This window comes from Phyllobates terribilis, unplaced genomic scaffold, assembly GCF_046119375.1.
Source record: "Phyllobates terribilis strain yellow unplaced genomic scaffold, ASM4611937v1 Scaffold_2__4_contigs__length_985480577, whole genome shotgun sequence".
Classification (NCBI taxonomy): domain Eukaryota; kingdom Metazoa; phylum Chordata; class Amphibia; order Anura; family Dendrobatidae; genus Phyllobates; species Phyllobates terribilis.
Genome location: NW_027362762.1, coordinates 198,762,920 through 198,784,140, shown reverse-complemented (window position 1 = coordinate 198,784,140; position 21,221 = coordinate 198,762,920). Strand labels below are relative to the sequence as shown.

The window sequence follows — 21,221 nt, the reverse complement described above, 5'->3', positions numbered from 1 at the left end:
TGCCAAAACAGGAGAAACCCCTATAAGTGACCCCATTTTGGAAACTACACCTCTTGAGGAATTCATCCATTTTCAACACTCAGGCGACAGACAGAATTGTATAACATTGGGCTGAGTCAAAGGAAAACATTTTTTTTTTCTAAAATGTTACTTTGGTCCCAAGTTTTACATTTTCAAAAGGGATAATAGAAGAAAATGGACAATTAACAATTTGTTATGAAATTTCTCCTGAGAACACAAAATACCTCATATGTGGTCGAAAACAACTTTTGAGACACAGTGCAAAGCTTAGAAGGGAAGGAGCGCCATATTGTAGTGCAGATTTTGCTGGAATGGTTTGAGGGTGCCAAGTCAAACTGGTAGAGGCCCTGAGGTGCCAGAACAGCAGAACCCCCCATAAGTGACCTCATTTTACAAACTACACCTCACAATAAATTCATCTAGGGGTGCAGTGATCATATGGACACCACAGGTGTGTCACAATTTTATACCATTCGGCGGTGAAGAAATAGACTCAGATTTTAAACTTTCAAATAGGGAAATGGGTAAAATGGCATACAATTTATCACAGTTTCTGCTGAACGTGGCAATACCCCATATGTGGCTGTACAGTACTGCTAAGCCACATGGAGAGACTCAGGAGGGACGGGCAACTATTTGCTTCTTGGAGAACAAATTATTGTAGAATAGTTTGCGGACTCCATATACAGAGCTCCTAAGTGCCAGAAGAGCAGAATCCCCCTCATGTGACCTCATTTTGGAATTTACACCCCTCTGCGAATTTATCTACAGGTGGTCAGAAACAAGGAGCAGTGAATACTGCAAATCTGACGCTGTATGTTGTTGTGCCCGTACATTGTACCCAGCTCTTGCTTCTGGAGACATGGACCCCGTAAATTAAACAGGCTCTCATCGCTACAGAGATGCCAAACATTTAGGCGCTAAATGTGGTTTAGGCACACTATGGGGCTCAGAAGAATTTCGATTTGAGCGAGCATAAGTCGCTGGATTTCTCTGGGGGAGAGGGGGGGGGGTGAGGAGCCATAGCCCATAGCACTTTTCTAGAGCTTTTGTGCTACCAGTAACATGGAAGCCCCCTATATTTCCATTGACAGATGATGGACCTGAGTGGGAACTTTATTTTTTTTTTGTGTGGCTTGAGTTGAAGCTTTACATTGGAGTTTCCATCTAAATCTTTGAAAGACGCGATTCAGATGAAACCCCCTAGGGATCCATTCACTATAATGATGCAGTAGAGTTACTCTGTCTGGCCTCTGTGTCCTTTTCAGAGGTGCACAAAACTGTGGGCATCACCGGATCATAGGCGAGTTGGCATCCACAGTGTCCCTATCTGCCTCATCATAGGGAATCTTCTGTCGTGGGTTCAGTCTGAATCACGCATTTCAGAGATTTACACGGAAACCCCGGTGTAAGCGATCAGAGCAGGATAAATATGAGCTGAGCCTTACTGCGTTCTTTGGGAGACTGAACGAAAAAAATCAACAGGTGAAGAATTGGTTTTATTTTTTATGCCTTTCCTCATGCGGTATAAGTGATTAGATGACGTTATTCTTTGGGTCAGTGCGAATTACAGGATACCAGATTTACATATTGTTTGTTATGTTTTCGTTTGGCAGCTGTCACACACTAAAAGACACTTTTTGTAAAACCATTTTTCATCGCCATATTTTGAGAGCTATAATTTTTCTATATGTCGGCCAACAGTCATGTTAGGGCTTGTTTTTTTGCGGGATGCGTTGGCGTTTTTATTGGTACCATTTTCGGTCACATTTTTTTCATCGCTTTCTATTCTGCTTTTTGGGAGTCAGCAAGAACAAAAACTGCAATCCAGGAATTGTCTTTTGTTTGTTTTTTTATGCTGTTCACCATGTGGTAAAAGTGATAAGACCGCTTAATTCTTCAGGTCAGTACGATTACAGCCACATTTATATAAATTTTCATGTTTTACCGCTTTTACACAATAAAAACAATTTTATAAAAAATAAAAAAAACAATTTTGTATCGCTTTATTCTGAGAACTATAGCTTTTTTATTTTTCTGCTTGATGGAGCTGTATTGCGGCTTGTTTTTTTAAGGGACAAGATGACATTTTCAGTGATACCTTTTTCATTTACATTTGACTGCGTTTTTTTTTGTTCAGCGGTCTGATGAACAAGCAGTTTTTTTTTTACGGTGTTCCCTGAAGGGGTTAACTAGTGGGGCAATTTTATAGGTGTATGTGTGTGTGTGTGAAATTACATAGATATATAATGTGTATCTCTCTATCTACAGTTATATGAAAAAGTTTGGGCACCCCTATTAATCTTAAGCTTAATGTTTTATAAAAATTGGTGTTTTTGCAACAGCTATTTCAGTTTGATATATGTAATAACTGTTGGACACAGTAATGTTTCTGCCTTGAAATGAGGTTTATTGTACCAACAGAAAATGTGCAATCTGCATTCAAACAAAATTTGACAGGTGCATAAGTATGGGCACCCTTATCATTTTCTTGTTTTAAATACTCCTACCTACTTTTTACTGACTTACTAAAGCACTTTTTTTGGTTTTGTAACCTCATTGAGCTTTGAACTTCATAGCCAGGTGTATGCAACCATGAGAAAAGCTACTTAAAGTGGCCACTTGCAAGTTGTTCTCCTGTTTGAATCTCCTCCGAAGAGTGGCATCATGGGCTCCTCAAAACAACTGTCAAATGATCTGAAAACAAAGATTATTCAACATAGTTGTTCAGGGGAAGGATACAAAAAGCTGTCTCAGAGATTTAACCTGTCAGTTTCCACTGTGAGGAACATAGTAAGGAAATGGAAGAACACAGGGACAGTTCTTGTTAAGGCCAGAAGTGGCAGGCAAGAAAACATCAGAAAGGCAGAGAAGAAGAATGGTGAGATCAGTCAAGCACAATCCTCAGACCACCTCCAGAGAGCTGCAGCATCAACTTGCTGCAGATGGTGTCACTGTGCATCGGTCAACTATACAATGCACTTTGCACAAGGAGAAGCTGTATGGGAGAGTGATGCGAAAGAAGCCATTTCTGCAAGCACGCCACAAACAGAGTCGGCTGAGGTATGCAAAAGCACATTTGGAGAAGCCAATTTCTTTTTGGAAGAAGGTCCTGTGGACTGATGAAACCAAGATTGAGTTGTTTGGTCATACAAAAAGGCGTTATGCATGGCGGCAAAAAACACAGCATTCCAAGAAAAACACTTGCTACCCACAGTAAAATTTGGTGGAGGTTCCATCATGCTTTGGGGCTGTGTGGCCAATGCCGGCACTGGGAATCTTGTTAAAGTCGAGGGACGCATGGATTCCACTCAGTATCAGCAGATTCTTGACAATAATGTTCAAGAATCAGTGATAAAGTTGAAGTTACACAGGGGATGGATCTTTCAGCAAGACAATGATCCAAAACACCACTCCAAATCTACTCAGGCATTCATGCAGAGGAACAATTACAATGTTCTGGAATGGCCATCCCAGTCCCCAGACCTGAATATCATTGAACATCTGTGGGATCATTTGAAGAGGGCTGTCCATGCTCGGCGACCATCAAACTGAACTGAACTGGAATTGTTTTGTAAAGCGGAATTGTCAAAAATACCTTCATCCAGGATCCAGGAACTCATTAAAAGCTACAGGAAGCGACTAGAGGCTGTTATTTTTGCAAAAGGAGGATCTACTAAATATTAATGTCACTTTTCTGGTGAGGTGCCCATACTTATGCACCAGTCAAATTTTGTTTCTATGCAGATTGCACATTTTCTGTTAGTACAATAAACCTCATTTCAAGGCAGAAACATTACTGTGTCCAACAGTTATTACATATATCAAACTGAAATAGCTGTTGCAAAAACACCAAATTTTTATAAAACATTAAGCTTAAGATTAATAAGGGTGCCCAAACTTTTTCATATATATATATATATATATATATATATATATATATATATATATATATATATATATATATATATATATATATATATATATATATATATATATATATATATATATATATATATATACACACACAGTACAGACCAAAAGTTTGGACACACCTCATTTAAAGAAATTTCTGTATTTTCATGACTATGAAAATTGTACATTCACACTGAAGGCATCAAAACTATGAATTAACACATGTGGAATTATATACTTAACAAAAAAGTGTGAAACAACTGAAAATATGTCTTATATTCAAGTTTCTACAAAGTAGCCACCTTTTGCTTTGATGACTGCTTTGCACACTCTTGGCATTCTCTTGATGAGCTTCAAGAGGTAGTCACCGGAAATGGTTTTCACTTCACAGGTGTGCCCTGTCAGGTTTAACAAGTGGGATTTCTTGCCTTATAAATGGGGTTGGGACCATCAGTTGTGTCAGGTGGATACACAGCTGATAGTCCTACTGAATAGACTGTTAGAATTTGTATTATGGCAAGAAAAAAGCAGCTAAGTAAAGAAAAACGAGTGGCCATTATTAATTTAAGAAATGAAGGTCAGTCAGTCTGAAAAATTGGGCATACTTTGAAAGTGTCCCCAAGTGCAGTTGTAAAAACCATCAAGCACTACAAAGAAACTGGCTCACATGAGGACCGCCCCAGGAAAGGAAGACCAAGAGTCACCTCTGCTTCTGAGGATAAATTTATCCGAGTCACCAGCCTCAGAAATTGCAGGTTAACAGCAGCTCAGATTAGAGACCAGGACAATGCCACACAGAGTTCTAGCAGCAGACACATCTCTTCAACAACTGTTAAGAGGAGACTTTGTGCAGCAGGCCTTCATGGTAAAATAGCTGCTAGGAAACCACTGCTAAGGACAGGCAACAAGCCAAAGAGACTTGTTTGGGCTAAATAACACAAGGAATGGACATTAGACCAGTGGAAATCTGTGCTTTGGTCTGAGGAGTCCAAATTTGAGATCTTTGGTTCCAACCACCGTGTCTTTGTGCGACGCAGAAAAGGTGAACGGATGGACGCTACATGCCTGGTTCCCGCCGTGAAGCATGGAGGAGGAGGTGTGATGGTGTGGGGGTGCTTTGCTGGTGACACTGTTGGGGATTTATTCAAAATTTAAGGCATACTGAACCAGCATGGCTACCACAGCATCTTGCAGCGGCATGCTATTCCATCCGGTTTGCGTTTAGTTGGACCATCATTTATTTTTCAACAGGACAATGACCCCAAACACACCTCCAGGCTGTGGAGAGTGATGGGGTGCTACACCAGATCTGAACCCAATCGAGATGGTTTGGGGTGAGCTGGACCGCAGAGTGAAGGCAAAAGGGCCAACAAGTGCTAAGCATCTCTGGGAGCTCCTTCAAGATTGTTGGAAGACCATTTCCGGTGACTACCTCTTGAAGCTCATCAAGAGAATGCCAAGAGTGTGCAAAGCAGTCATCAAAGCAAAAGGTGGCTACTTTGAAGAACCTAGAATATAAGACATATTTTCAGTTGTTTCACACTTTTTTGTTAAGTATATAATTCCACATGTGTTAATTCATAGTTTTGATGCCTTCAGTGTGAATGTACAATTTTCATAGTCATGAAAATACAGAAAAATCTTTAAATGAGAAGGTGTGTCCAAACTTTTGGTCTGTACTGTATATACACTTCTTTAATGTGATTTTTTTTCTTTATATTTTTACATTTTTTTAAAAAAAAACTTCTTTTGCCCTGTCCCAGGATGAGACATCAACCTTTGCTGCCCTGATCGCTGATCTAATCCACATGCATATCGAACAACTGCATTGTTGCAAAATATATTTAAAGGGTGCCCATACACATTAGTGATATGAATGTTGGCCTTAGTATCCAATTTTGGCAGGACAGCTGGAAATCAAAACATTAATGTGCATGGGGTTGGGGTCCCAAATTTTAGGTAAAGAAAAAAAAATATAACACTTTTTACCTAATGGCAGTTAAGCTACTGCCAAATGTCAGCAGCCCATTTATCTCTCCTTACCGCACACTGTTTTGGAGTACATCTTGCTATTCAAAAAACAGATAACATCCTTTATGTTTGTGAAAGGATTATGGCCATAAACACACAGCAACATTCATCAGAGATGGTCAATCCTTATAGTGATTGTCTATTGAGAAGTGGAGTTTTATAAGCACTGACATAATCAGATGACACTTGAATTAGCTAAAACAAGCTTGCATCCTGAAAGAGTAAAAAGCAATTTTAGCATCACATCCTAATATCTTACACATACCTGTGTCAGGGAAAAAGTTATTTGTCAGCTGCTGCTGTACCACTATCGGTTGCTGCTTCATGACCATTTGTTGCCCCATGATTGGCTTGGGAGGGAGCGACTGTTGTTGAGGTCCACTAGCTTGTAACAAGTGCGGACCACCAAGCACATGGCTCTGGTTAGCAGACGTATGCATGGGAGACTCCAAAGTAGAGTTGGCTTGCACACTAATAAGTCTTTGTTGCACCTGCTGTTGAGGAGTTAATAGTTGTTGCGTAGACCCCATCCCCTGATGTCTGGGCACAATCCCAAGTCCTACGAGGTTTGCTTGATGACCTTCCTGTTGAATGTGAGGCCCTGGCTGGTTGGACATTGCAGTATTGATCATTGGATGGGATTGTGCATTTTCTGAATGCTGTGCAGTTAATAACTGCTTTTTCTGCTGTTCCTTTTTTTCATGTTCAAGAAGGTCTTCAATAAGAAGTGGAAGTTCACTAGCTACAAGAGAGCTCTCCATCTTATCCAGATCATCTGCAGGAGAGTGGCGTGAACATGGCAGACCCAATGGGCCTTCATCTAACTCAAATTTTCCCAAAATTAGGCTGTTTGGATTAGCCGCAGTAGAGGAATCTTTGCTAGGGAAGAGGGTAGCACTGCTTGTTTGGACAGAATTTGAATTGTGCACATTAGCTCCTGTTTTTAATATGCTTGCTCCAAATGAGGCTTTCGCAGCATTGTGAGACATTTCATTCTTAACTATCTTATTGCTACCAGAAAATTGACAGGTGTTGGTCTTCAGGTCACTGTCTTCTAGCTTTGGCTTTAAATCTCCTGTGTATGCAGACTGCTTTGCTTCCTCACTGGAAGGAACTTGAGAAGTGTTACTATTACCTGAAAGATGTGAACCTAAATTCAGTCCCATACCCCCTGGTGGTCTATCTTTGCTCATTTCCAATTTTTCACTAGCTCGCAACTCATTTGGAAGGCTTTCCTTTTTCGCTTCTACAATATCCGGCTCCAGCTTAAGCATTGCTTCCTCTTCAGCCTTCTCATTTGCAGACTCAACTAAGCGCAAGTGTTCATTGAAAATGTCCTTTTTGTCACCAGTGTCCAACTCAGGGTCTGTGTAAGCAAGAAGATCAAATTCATCTCCATTTAAAAGATCATCTAAATGGGGGTCATTTGTTTCAAGATTATCAAGATTGTCCAAATCATCATCAGCTTTAGCAACATCAAGGCTTAAATTAGCCAGATCGTCATCTTCCAGGTCTTTGTGCGTATCAAAAACAACATCTAATTCTGAAGGATCCTCACACTGGACTCTCCCACTTACAAGACCAGGAGCAGATCCTATCTTAGAGCTTCCAGTGGGAGGATTGATTTGTGGAGGAACATTGGCTTGCTGCTGTGTAATTTCTGTCGCAGATCTAACTTTTGTTTGTATAGCCTGTGAGACTCCTACATTTACTGCATGAGGAATAGTTGGAGCCAATGTTTTTTGGGGCTGCATTAAAGGACTCCTCATTACAGGTACTTGCAATGGATTTCCATCTCCTCTCATTACTCCTGTTATTACAGTGGGATTGGCACCTTCACCTGGCACATAGAAGCGAGGCCTATTTAGAGGACCAGGTGGTGAAAAGGGAACTCCAATAGGCAGTTTTTGTCCATGATGGCGCAATTCAATATAAGGTGCCCCACCAACAGTGACCTGATCCCCAGGAAATGGCAGGCGAACTACACCTCCACTATTTACTGCTGGGCTTGATGGTGGCCTATTCCCTTCCGGAAAACGGATCGGAGCCAGAGTCCTCTGTCCTGTAACTGGTGATGGCCAAACATGCTGCTGATCAGAATAAGATCCCCTTGTAAACAGGGCTTGAGTTCCTTCAGCCAAATGTCTAAAGAGAGAAACAGGTATCATCAGATACTACATTCAGACTATATCACCATGTGAAATAAAAGATCATTACATATTACATGATTCAAAAGTGGCATAGAAATGTGACCTGAAGGTTATTTAATTTTAACATTTCTCAATGATCATCTGATCACTTTTGAAAGGTTAACACGGTATTTTACAAGGCACCGATTCAGACGAGTAAGAAAAGGTCATATAATTCAGTCTGCTCTGTCCATTACTTATAATGGTATTATTGCTTGAGAAAAACAAGAAAGATTTTTATAGGAATAAGGCATTTAACACTTATGTTCAACAGAAGTGTTCATAGAGAAAGCCACCATCTAGAGTAAATTGTCTCAGATTCTGTAAGTGCAGACGTCTACGATTTGTGCTTACCTGGCAGAACCATCAACAGAAACAGAAGATGGAGAAGGCAAAGATGTATTCAAACGTTCCTCTTGTGGAAATGATGTTGCAGCTACTACCTGCCCAGGAACTTTTGCAGCCCCTGAAGAAGCACTGATCACTCCAAGACCCTTTTCCTTCATTGCAAGCAAAAGTGTGGGGGGGGGGAAAAAACACCATGAAATTCTCTTAAGCAAAAGTCAACCTGAAGTCTAGTATAATAATTGTCACACCAGAACAATCCATTACGACTAGCATACATCAACTTACCTGTGTAGGTGGATACATCACTACACGACCTGACTGATCATAGCCTTGTCCGCTTGGTTCTCCACTCCATCCAGTTTGTGAAGTATTCATAGCTGCAGCCGCAGCCTCCTTTTCCTGTCTTAAGGTATTTCTTTGGATCTGCTGCCTAATGAGGAGCTCTCGAAGTCTTTGACGCTGGATGAAATAAGGGCAGTTCAAAATTAGTAATATTATATATATTTTTACATTATTTCTATAACAAACACAAACACATAAATACCTGTCTTTGCTTCTCTTGCTCAGACTGACTGAGATTGCTTAGGGAAGCATCAGCTGTTCCTTGTAGCTCCGGCACATCCCTACCAGTACTGACAAGAGCATTTGGAATAACGGCCATATCTTCTCTAGGTTTTTCTGCTGGAGAATTGAGACCTGCACGCTGGTTAGAGACTGGGGACTGATAGGGTGCATCTTGGGGTAAAACTGAAGGAGGTCGGAGTGGAGATTGAACATAGGCATCTGAAGTGTTACTGTTGCCAGACGAGTGAGGACTACCTGCGGGGTGGAAGGAGGAGACGGTACTGCTGCTCGGAGAAGTGTAGATTTGTGGCTTGTTTGGGGTAAAATGGCTGTTCAAGGAATGGGTAGGAGTTGCATGCGGCTGGTGGGAAGGGGAACTTTTGACACCATCTCCAGGAGAATGAGGAAAAGTAAAGCATAGCTGGTTTTGAGAACTTTGATAGACACTTGCTCCTGGTGAACGAGCAAATAAACTTTGCTGTTGGCCAACTTGAGCTTTTTGGTGAACATCTAGTGATTGTTGGTAGTTTGTACCCGAGGGATTGGAGTGAGAAAGTTGTGCAGTTGGTTTAAAACCAGTTTCTATCATCTGAGGACGGGGAGGTTTATGAGGTGGTGCAAATGGATCTCGCGACTGGGGTCGAGATGGTGGACGAGAATATGGGTCTGGGGACTGAAATCGTGGTGTAACGGGTGAGGGACAAAATGCTTCGGTTGACAATGGCCTAGGGGTTAAAGGGGAATGGGAACTTCCCTGGGATTGTGGACTTGTTGGGACACGAGCAAAAGGGTCAGAAGACAAAGGTCGACTTTCTATGGGCTGAGGTCGCGGAGTTAATGGAGGCTGCGAGAAAGGGTCATTGTATGGTGTTGTTGAAGTCTGTCTGTACATTTCTGAATGATGTTGAGGTGATGCCATTTGTGCTTGCATATGTGGTTCCCGATGTGACTGAGCAGGACTGTGCGGCTCTAACTGAGACATTCGAGGTGTTAGGGGCGCTTTAAACACATCATATTTCATCTCAGGTGTTCCATCAGAACCAGCGCTGTGTGGAAAGCCAGGAGATCCAAGCCCAACTTCTTCCTTTTTTATTTGAAGGAGGACTCCATCAGTTTGTCTCTTGTTATCACTGTAACGTGTAGGAGACATCATGGTGTCAGGTTTGCTGGAGGACTCGTTTGGTTGAAAAGACCTTGAACTAGGGCTCCCTATTAATGAAAGGTTATCAAGGGATCCAGTCGGATATCGTGGCTTGACAAATGGCTCCGACTGATGAGGAGTGGTTGCACGGGAAGGCGGATACTCCACACAAGTGGCTGCATTCTGTGTATTCAGTGCAGGTTGGTGCTCTGCCCCAGAAAGAGTCTGAAATGCCCCTACAGAGGCTGGTGACTGTGTCAAGGAAGACTGATATCGGGAGTCCAATGAATATGCAGGAGAACTAGGAAAGTGCTCCTGAGATGGAGACTGTGGAGGCAATTTGAAGAAAATGTCAGCAGATGACTCTGCTCCAGGAGTGCCTGCAGAAGAAGGTTTTAGAAACAAGTCTGAGGAGGTAGACATTGCAGAGCCACTAGACATGTAGACATCCTGTCCTCCTGAAGATGCACCTCGATAGTCATGGCTTAATCCAGACTGAGAACCAGGGTGCATGGGAATTTGAAGCTGAAGAACTGGACGCTCTGCTTTTCGTACACCTTCTACCTTGGACTGCTTGTTGATTTGACTCTCTGCCTGCTATAGAGACCAAAGCAAAATATACACCAAGTAAAATATATTGTATAGGCTTCAGGGTATACATTACTATGCAATATAACTATATGACTACAAGCTTGCTGAACGGGCAGAAGATAAATACGCATATGCAAGATTGGATTATATTGGTTAATAAGGTATAGCAAGCAGCAGATAAGACTAGAGAAACTAGTGGCGAGGTTAGTTACTATCTATAAAGCAGGCGCCTACCTTCTGTACCTTGTTTATACGATGTGCCGCACGATTGTCTTTGGCCTTTTGCTATAGAAAAGATCAATAGTAAAATAAGTATTGGTACCCGCCACATTTAAACGGTTTCTTCCTGAAACATTACCAAACAAATATATTTATTTTTGCAAAACTGGCTGTCAAGTTCAGGACTGGGGACCTGCGGTCAGTTTGGACATCCCGGCCCAACACACTGATGTATGAACACAACCTTAGGCCACGGCCCCACTACCAGTATTTGGTCAGTGTTTTTTCTCAGGAGTGGGAGCCAAAACCAGGAGTGGGTGATAAATGCAGAATTGGTGACTTGTTTCTATTATACCTTTTCTCTGATTGTTCCTCACCTGGTTTTGGCTCCCACTCCTGAGAAAAAATACTGACTGAATACGGATAGTGGGGCCGTGGCCTTAGTGTGAAACACTGCAGCATTTCAAAGAAAACAGTTTAAAAACAAACCAGAAAAGCAATTGAGAGGAATTTAGGAGGTGGCTGACATCCGGCTTCTCTCTGCCTGGCTTGGCATCTATTTGTCTATAGAGAGAAACCTGCCAATGAAGTCAAGCCATTTGGGGAGATGCCGACATGGAGTCGCCATGGGTGACACTCTCCCTTTGCCGTACTCATTTATAAACCGTACTCTCTGACACACAACACGTTTCACAGTAAAACTCAGCTGTTAGATGTTGCCCATGGTTCAGGCATGAACCTCTGCCTTGCGGCTTCCTGCTTGCTGGGGGCGTTGCACTCCATAAAGTGACAGTTCGGGCCGGCCACACAGTTGTTCCGCTGCTTGGACTGTTCAGTCTCCAATGCGGCTACTATAGGCAAGCTTTGACTTTGCAGTATGGGAGTAGCGCTGGGACACTGAAGCTCGCCAGATCCAACAATCCAGCCAGCTTCAGAGGGGAGCTCCCAAGCTGTATAGGAAAAAGCTTGCAAGCATGCTTCTTACATAGGAAACTGGTCACTCTAAAAGGTGGCTGGTAACCTAGGCAACAAACACTGAACAATAGAATTAAAAATCCCTCCGTTTAAGATTAGAGGATTTTTAACAAGTAGTAAATTGCAAAGTTACTTGTTTTACAGGCACTTTGCAATTTTAATTATTAATCAACACGAGACAACGCTTTAAGAAATTAAAATCAAAATTTAATTTTTAACCCATTTGGAAAAAATTATGGAGTTTTAGTGGGAAACATTAAATACAAGTTTAAAAGAATCATTCAACACTTGCCAAATAAGGAGTCTTGTCTTGTGCTGGCACTTTCCTCCAGAGCTTCATGATCTGCTTGCATCGATTTGACCAGTCTAAAATGTCAAGACTAGATTAGCATGGGATTAAGAATCTGGTGGTTTTGTCTGTAAAGTCACTATGTAAACCGCTTGATTTTTCTACAATTACGTGCATACAAGAAAACTGCATCAACTCACCTGGGTAGTCCTTCCTAAGATTTGGGAAATTTTTATTTGCGTAAAGAACTGGTGATATGGTAGAGAGCTCCCCCAACTCCTCATCTTTTTCCCAACGTTGCAGGCTGCGCTGGTTGTAGGAAAGGCCATCATTTTCTCCCTCTGTGGTCGGTGTAGTAGGGGTAGAGGCCGTTGTCAACGAGCCATCAGTGTCACAGTGCTCAGGACTGAACAAACCACTCCGGTCCCTATGTATGGAAAAGGTCACCAGGTTAAGATAAACCCTATAAAAACCCTACTGAATTAGCTGGACACTAAATGTAAGAACTGATGACAATGGAAAGGTGTAGAAGACATATGCTATTCATTATGTGTCCAAACAACAGGCCACATCACCTAAGCTTTTTGTTACCAATCACTTTTTGAATGCTAAAGACCGATATAAAGAACTGCCTGATTATGGGTAAAACATTTCAGCCGACTATGGTCTGAGCTATTGGGAGATGTGCCTCCGTACAATAAATCCCATCCTATAGTTCTTTTCTTTTGGGTTGGCTATCTGTATGGCAGCAGTTCACTTCATGGCATGGAAAAAAATTATAAAACCTGTTGAAGTAAATTAATCCACCTCTGCCATGTGACACCACACAAGTGGTTTTTAGATCAGCTTTCCATCTAGAAGGTTTTTCTCTAGCTGAAGTCAATGAATGAAACCTAATGCAATAACCAACACGGCAGTTGCAGTAACAAAACGATAATGAAGTCACAAGACCTAAAAGAAAAGGTCAGTTGCACATACCTGGAGTCCATGAAGCCAGACGGCGAAAAAGGATCCAACTGAACATTCGATGAAAGTGTTACACCTAAAATGCACAAGTCATTCAATCAATAATCACACAACCATCCATCATGCACAGTCAACTGGCCCTAGACTTTTTGCCTGCAGAAGCAAGTGCTTTTTCCACGGACCTTCTCTGGATGGTTTTTAGTCACATGCGGGCAGAGAGTGACTATGCCAAAAGCATCAGAATCCGAGCCAAACAAAAAACCCACCCCTATTCATTTTGGACACTTTATGAGGTTCGCTAGATGGGGTTCACAAGATAAAGAGGCTTGGCTTAATATGAAAGAAAGTACACCGACATTACCGGTCAAATTTCAGGCACAGAGTAAGAAAATCAATAGGTGGTGGAAACTTGGACAAGACCAAATTAATCACAGCAGCTCATGTGGTTTCAGAACAGTTTTGCTTGTGTGATTATTTCTTATAAGTTTACACTGTCTAAAAATTAGAGACAATTGTAGTAAATCTTGCCTTTTAGTCTCTGTAAAAAAAAAAAAAAAAAAAAAAAAAAGAAGATGAAAGGCTGCCAGCAGCAGGGCCGCACAGATGGTATTACAGCCAAGGGCCAGAGTGTTCAAGCCCGTAGGATCGGACAGTTTCCTTCTATTAATCTTCTGATTCCATCCTCAAGACGAGCCCCTACTCCTAATATTTAATATAGGCATTTAGAGGGTACCACATTTACTTCACTTCTATTCGGGGCTGTGGATGGAAGGGGAGAAACTTGATCTTTATTCTGCATTATGATCAAGTAATGCACCACTCCTCAATACCAGAATGTATATTAAGGGGTTAAAGAAGGTATTGAGAGCATTTGACTAGGTTAGGACCAGATAATGATCATGACATATCTGTCTAAGACCACAGATCGTAATGAGAAATATATTAGATGGGCTTTTCACATGATGCAGATTCTGTTCTAGAGAGAAGTCCTTGCAGCACAAACAATACCACACAAGATCTACGTTACTAAAGCTTCATACTCCTCCTCATACGAATCTCTTGGTACACTTCAGTATACCAGGGCAGCCAGTTCTGCAGATTGAAGGCAGATGAACTTAATGCAAACACTGACCTGCTATGGCTTGAACAAAGGGTCTTGGACTCTGGGTTACTGATCCAGTTGCCATGTGCCCTTCGATTCTCCCAGCCGGCCTAGCGACAGGTTGTTCACAATCAGGAGGACCGAGCACATCCTTTAGCATCTGCTGTATGTCTGTATTCTGCATCTTGGGTATCTCTGTGGTCACAAAGCAAAGTTAGGATTGTTGCTATCTATGTCCATGCATACATAGGGAAGGGGGAAAGCAACTGACTTACAATAGGAGACAAACACACCCTAACAAAATACAGAATTAACATTTTACACCCATGTACTGACCACAGAACAAGACAATGGTCAAACACCAATTCTTAGCAAGTAACCCCAAGAGCACAACAAAGCCATCACAATTCTTTTTATAGGACAGATTGAGCAAAACACATGCTACAATTTAAAGGGAATCCGTCACCCCCTGGGAGATATCCGACCTCTATGGGCATACAGGGTATAGAAATGTAAATCTACACATACCTGTATGGCCCATAGTAGAGGTCTGATTGCAGAGAAATCTGTTTTTATAAACTCTGTTTTGCACAGGCTTGGCGTCCGGGGGATGCCAAGAAATCCCCACCTATTTGCTTATTATTCTCCCAAATCCCCTCCTATATGCTTAATTATCATATTCCCCCCCTCCCCTGCACATCACAAGGCCCTGTGATGTGCAATGTGCTCCCTGACTTCCCGAGCATGCACAGAGCGCTGCTCACAGAGCACGCTTTGCTTCATCCCAGCCCTGTCTCTCAGTGCTCTGTGCCGCAGGCTTCTATTGCGCAGGCGTCAGGGCGTCACTGTCACTTCCCAGCGCCTGCGCAATAGAAACCTGCAGCGCAGAGCATGGAGAGACGGGGCCGAGATGAAGGAAAGCACGCGCTATGTGAGCTCTATGTGAGCGGCGCTTTGCGCATTACCGGAAGTTAGGGAGCACAGTGCATGTCACAGGGCCTTGTGACGTGCAGGGGAGGAAGGGGCGGGGATATGATAACTAAGCATATAGGCGGGGATCTCCGGGAATAATAAACAGATGGGCAAGGATTGCTTGGGGGAAGGGGAAGGGGGGGGGGGGGCGCCAAGCCTGTGCAAAATGGAGTTTATAAAAACAGATTTCTCTGCAATCAGACCTCTAATATGGGCCACACAGGTATGTATAGATTTACTTTTCTATACCCTGTATGGCCCATAGTAGAGGTCTGATAACTCCAAAGTGGTGACAGATTCCCTTTAAGGTGCTTGTACATGAAGAGACGTACATGGGCTAGGAGAGCTGATGTCTACAAAGTTTTTATATGGATTTATGCAAAAGGTGCATTAAACCTTTAACTTCTAAATTTGACAAAACCCTCGCATACCTGCTACTGGACCCAAAATGAGATCAATCATGGTTAGCAGCCTTTTCAAATAGATCTCACAATATATAAGAAAAAGGGGTTGTCTGGATATGTAAATCCCATGCCGATGCCCCTGTGGTCCACCATCAGCCTATGTTTATAGGCAACTGTGACATGACCACTGAACCCAGTGACTGTACACAGGGCTGATGCCAGTAAGTCCACCCATTTAAAGAATTAAAAAGAAAAAAAAAAAAAAAAACTTTCCTCCGATTATATTCAATGTATTCTCAAATTCTTCATTTCCATTAAAGGGGTTGTCTGGTCTAAAGCTACAAGTCTACAGTCACTCACGTCACGCGCACTGGGCGCTGTGAGGATTCTTCGATGCTGGGAGTGGCGGTTGATATCCATACTTCTGGCCACATTCAGACTAGACCGTTTCCGGCCTGGCTCAATACACTTGTATTGCACGAGACCCAGCCCATCTAGTCGGAATGTGGCAGAAAGTATGTATATGGCAAATGTTCCGTCACAGGACCGCTCCAGCACTGGAGAATCCTCACAGCACGCAATGTGAGGATTTACAAGTCTGCAGTCACAAAGTGACTACAGACTTGTAGCTTTAGACCAGAACACCCCTTTAAATCATGTATAAATCACATCAAGTGCATTGGCAACATATTCACCGCTCTGTAAACATGAATCCTTCACCAGGTTTGAATTAGTATTTTAAATCTATGTGGAATTGCTGAGACTCTGCAGGTTAGAGGTAGGAGGGAGGGAAGCGTTCCTGGCCGCTGGTGCGATCTACGGTCACATTGATGTTCCGGAATGAGCGCTCTCCCATGCTGTTCCCACAGGTAGACTTTCCTCTGCAGCATGGGAGGAGTGCAGGGGCACTGCGGCTGATGGAATCCAGCTATCCGGCCACCTTCAAAGAAGTACTTGCAGGCTAAATTTAGCAAGGAGCCTGCAAGTGTGTGCCGATTACCTAGGAAACCGCTGCTACAACAAACTAAAACTATAGAATTAAACAACCCATCCATTCTTGAGAACGGAGAGGTTTTTTACTCAAAAGGTAAAATGCAAAAGTGCTTGTTTATACGAGCACATTCCAATTTTACCCATTTAACAAGATGCTACCACCCCTTTAACTCTCCTTTGCCAAGGGCACCACATTTCTAGTAATTATAACCCAGATGCTCTCCCAAGCAAAGGTACCAGACTACTGAATTTCTCCTCCGCAATACAAGATGACACATATTGGAGTAGGGGTCCTCCAGTGCTAAATAGTTGCTTTTATAATGAATACATCGGAAGTTTTTGTCAATTCCAGCACATGTGGCATAGAAGGGAAAACCTCTTCCAATGGAGATTTTTCTCTAACAGTATTCTTTACAGACATAAAATACTGGTATATACACACACAAAGTTCTCTACATACCAGTACATTTTAGGTAAAAGAAAAGGGAGCTGAAGAGTAGCAACTTTATGGAAAAATATTTCAATGTATAACGTTGCAAAAAATTCTGATTAGCACCAGAAAGCAGTAAAATAAAGACCTAGTTGCCATCCCCATAACTGTAAAAACCTGCACAGTACAGTGAACACATTTCTGGTGAACGATAAATGGTGTAAATAAAAATGACATGATCGGCTTTGTTTTGTGCCCTTTGCCCAGTGCAGGTTGATATAAATATAACACTGAAATGTGTGTGGCAAACTTTTGCCTAAAGAAAATATAGCCGTCTTGCAAAACATGAGACCTCATATAGGAATAGGAATTCTTCTAACCGTGTGAAGAAATACATTGCCAAAATTTCAAAATCAGGAAAAGGATTAAATCACCTTTCCTTTTTAGGATATGTTCACACCTAGTTAGCTTTCTGGAGTTCTTTGGTAGAAAATATGTTTATGCCATTTTTACACCTATATATGTAAAGTGTGTATGTGCATAGGTTTCTTTTAATATATCTGGTCCTGGTAAAGCTAAGTGACAAGCAATTTAGTTGCACCGTTCTGGCAGGGCGCTCACACAGCTTTCCCAAACCCCTGAATAGGAAATCCATCTAGAAATTCAATCAATCATACGTTCTCTATATAAATTATATTAGCTCCAAGGACTTGTGACTATCCCAACTGTAATGGTGACCACATAGGTTGACATACAACTCTCAACTTTATAACCAAGTCATGCCCACATAGAAATGTACGATGGAAGGACGCTGCAAGGACTTCTACTTTTTGGACATCTTTTCAGGAGAAAATGCTTGTTAACTTGTAAAAGGAAAATGTGTGAATCAACAGAACTTTTGTATTGGTCATTGTCCCTGTCCATTCAGGCCATCCTTATCTAGGCCTATAAAGAGAAGCAAAGATCCGTCCGGAATTCCAATCCTCCATGTAGGAGGACTATTAGCTTTCTGAAATCATTGTTCAAAAAGAACATTTCTATTTCACTTTCATGCCCTAGCACTGCCAAAAATTAATAAAAAAAAAAAATAGAAAGTTTAATAAAAATGTCTTTTTTTTTCTCCAGAAGAGTCCCTATAACGTAGACCTTGGCAAAGTACGGCCCGCAGGCTACATTAGGCCCCCTGGTTGTTCCAGTCTGGCCTGCAGACAGACAGCCGAATGGCTGAAACAGTGGCCCACGGCAGCACCATGCCCTCCCCCGCCCGCCATCCATCCTCAGGATGCAGAAAGTGGCGAATACATTGGTGGAAGATGAGGCTGCCGGATCCATCTTCCACCAACCAGCGTGTGAGACAGCAAACGCAATAAAGTTATTTCATCGCGCTGCTGATGAGACTCAGTGCAGAGGAGACCGGAGCAGCTGTATTCTACTCAATATTAAAGTGATTTAATATAAATTAATTTTATTATAATATTAATACTGAACAGAATTTCAGCCTATTGGTTTGGCCTCCACAACAGTCACAGTCTCTCATGTGGCCCCTTGGGAAAATTAATTGCCCGCACCTGCTTTAATGGATAAGCAATCAAGAAATAAGTCCGAGGCTCTGAATCCCTTCATGTTACCAGACAAAAACACCACCACATTGCTGGACAGCAGTGATCGATGCGGAGGCACATTACAACATAAGGGAAGGTGACAGCTGATGTGCAGCAAGGGACGGTTTGGGGAGACCTGGTGCAAAGGAATTAAATCAACCACTGCATACCCAACACATCACAAAATAGAAGGAAATTTAGGGCAATTGTGAGAGACCAACCCTCTGTGGAGATTTTCTCCAGATCCGAGCCGAGGGCTCCCTCTGGCAGAGTCATCAGAATTTTCTCTCCAGTGTAGGAAGCTGCAATACTCAGGTGGGCCTTGGTTTCTGACGCTTCCTCTGCGGGGAGGGGATGGCAGGTAAATAACTATGCCCAAGTCTCAAAAAGACAGGCAAAAGGAAAGGAGAGACAGACGCTAGCCGAAATCCATACTCAATGAGTCATGGCAGTTTTTTAAAATTTAGATCTCCGGTGGAATATGTCATAGATTAACCCTTTTATTCCTTCCTTACCTAAACATTATTTGCTCATGCTAACACTTCAATACTGCAGTCTGGCTTTGACAGCCTTTATGCTTTTCCACCTTAAACATTCCATTTGTTTTGACACCAGAAGCTTTCTGGGCAGTTTTTACTCTTATTTCTATATTAGAGGAAGTCTTTTCCTTTCCCCCATAGATTCCAGCTATGTGCAGGCACAAAGTCTTCTTTCCTTGGCACAGTGCAGATTTTCTTACGCTGGGGCTTCTATAGAACAGGCACAATGTGGACTGCACAGAGCAGCAAGAGGCTACATGTGGAGGCCAAGGGACTGATTTATTCCTGCAGACATGTCTTTCAGTGGTCTCAGGCAACAATTTGCAAATTATAATGAGAAAAAAAACAAAACAAAACAGTGAATACCAGTAACTGAAATGTTTCAGGAGGAAATTATTGAGAATTTGGTAAAATGCATGCTTGAAATAAGAGTTTACTCCTTTACTGGACATGCATGATCTTTGTAAATAGGATAAAACGTATAGAGCGGTTTGATATTACTAACCTGAATTTTCTAGCTTTGCTTCATTGCTGTCAGAGTCATCATGAGGCAATGCAGAACTAGTGGCGGCTGTAGTCAGCACTGAATTAGGGGGGGAAAAAACAAAAAAAACAAAAGTGATTGACATCTACTAAGGCTCCGTACACACTAGCATAATCATGTTTATGATGGTGCCAACACAGTAATGGCAGAATAGTTTTCAAACAGATAAAGTCCTAACAGATCACTATGAAATTTATTGGTGTCATGCATTTTATACATCTTTTGGGGCACATTTTTTCACCTTTTGCAGGGTGCAGTTGGGCCCTTTGGTGTTGGCTTGGGAAATTTGGGTGCCTGTCTCTGTGGGGTGCACTTATATAGTGCTGGGCAGCCCGCCTGATCTAATAGTATGGGAGTCACTAATAGGCTGTAAGCCAGACACTGTGCACTGCATCAGCTTGACTGGCGCCCTATACAAGTCTTATTAGTGTGCATTTATAATATTACCATGAATGTTAGACCAGCGGATCATTTTACATTTGACAACCACCCATTACAATTTTAATAAATTGGTTTAAAAAGATTTCCAATAAAGAAAGTTACTAGAAATTGGCTGTTACCTGTGTTTTGTTGGAGCAAATGTGGCGTCAGCGCAGTTCCAGATGCCGGACATGGTATACCCTGCACAGTCTTTGCTTTTTGGGGTACAGGACGAGCAGCAAGAAGGGCTTGCTTGCTGAGTTCCATCAACTCTTTGCCAAAAAATGCTTCCTATGGCGAGAGGACAAAATAGGTTATCTGATTTTTATTTTAAAAGAAAGAAAAAAATAAAATGACAAAAGAACTATGAAAAAAAAAAAATTAGTTTCTACATGAAAGTACAACAGTACAAGTCTATAATAATCATTATCAGACTATTATCAATCTGTCACTTAGAAAGTCTTGCAAATAAATATGGTTTTTATAAAAATATTGACTTAGTTTGCATCATTCATCATTTTAGAGAGGTTGATAATACAATGCACAAAACCTATGGAACATAAGCACATTAAGCAATTTACTGGCAAGAATGCAATGCTATTAAAAGAGTTAGCCCATCAATATTAAAGTATTGAACATCCTTAGGATAGGTGATCAATACCATAGTAACTGGTCCAGGACTGCACACCACCCGATATTCGAAAGAATAGGAGTGAACCTGCAGTACCCCGCTGTGGCCACTATGCAGCTGACAGCGCTGTGCTGTGCAGCTCAACTACTAAGCACATTCACCCAGCACAGGTAATCAGAGGGAGTCCCAAGTGCTGGACCTCTACCAATCAGGTATTGATAACTCATCCAATTAAAGTATGGGACAATCCCTTTAAATTAAACAATTGCTTTGAAAGGAATACCAGTCAAAGGCTCATTCAGGTACGAGTTCTATCCATGTTTATTTTTTTTGTTT

General features: G+C 41.9%; 1 protein-coding gene across 3 annotated transcripts in view; it reads right to left on the bottom strand.

The window, feature by feature from the left end:
- KMT2D (lysine methyltransferase 2D) overlaps positions 1-21,221 on the bottom strand; it is a 176,884-nt gene that overhangs the window by 66,284 nt on the left and 89,379 nt on the right. For 2 of the 3 annotated variants that reach the window (XM_073663778.1, XM_073663779.1), the window contains exons 23-33: positions 20,395-20,545; positions 19,796-19,873; positions 14,382-14,546; positions 13,262-13,325; positions 12,484-12,710; positions 12,287-12,360; positions 11,035-11,085; positions 9,049-10,806; positions 8,790-8,963; positions 8,511-8,656; positions 6,233-8,112 (exon numbers count right to left, since the gene is read on the bottom strand). In XM_073663778.1, the coding sequence (XP_073519879.1) occupies positions 6,233-8,112; positions 8,511-8,656; positions 8,790-8,963; positions 9,049-10,806; positions 11,035-11,085; positions 12,287-12,360; positions 12,484-12,710; positions 13,262-13,325; positions 14,382-14,546; positions 19,796-19,873; positions 20,395-20,545 (4,768 nt within the window). The remainder of the gene's footprint in view (positions 1-6,232; positions 8,113-8,510; positions 8,657-8,789; positions 8,964-9,048; positions 10,807-11,034; positions 11,086-12,286; positions 12,361-12,483; positions 12,711-13,261; positions 13,326-14,381; positions 14,547-19,795; positions 19,874-20,394; positions 20,546-21,221) is intronic. The other variant, XM_073663780.1, reaches the window with a different exon arrangement.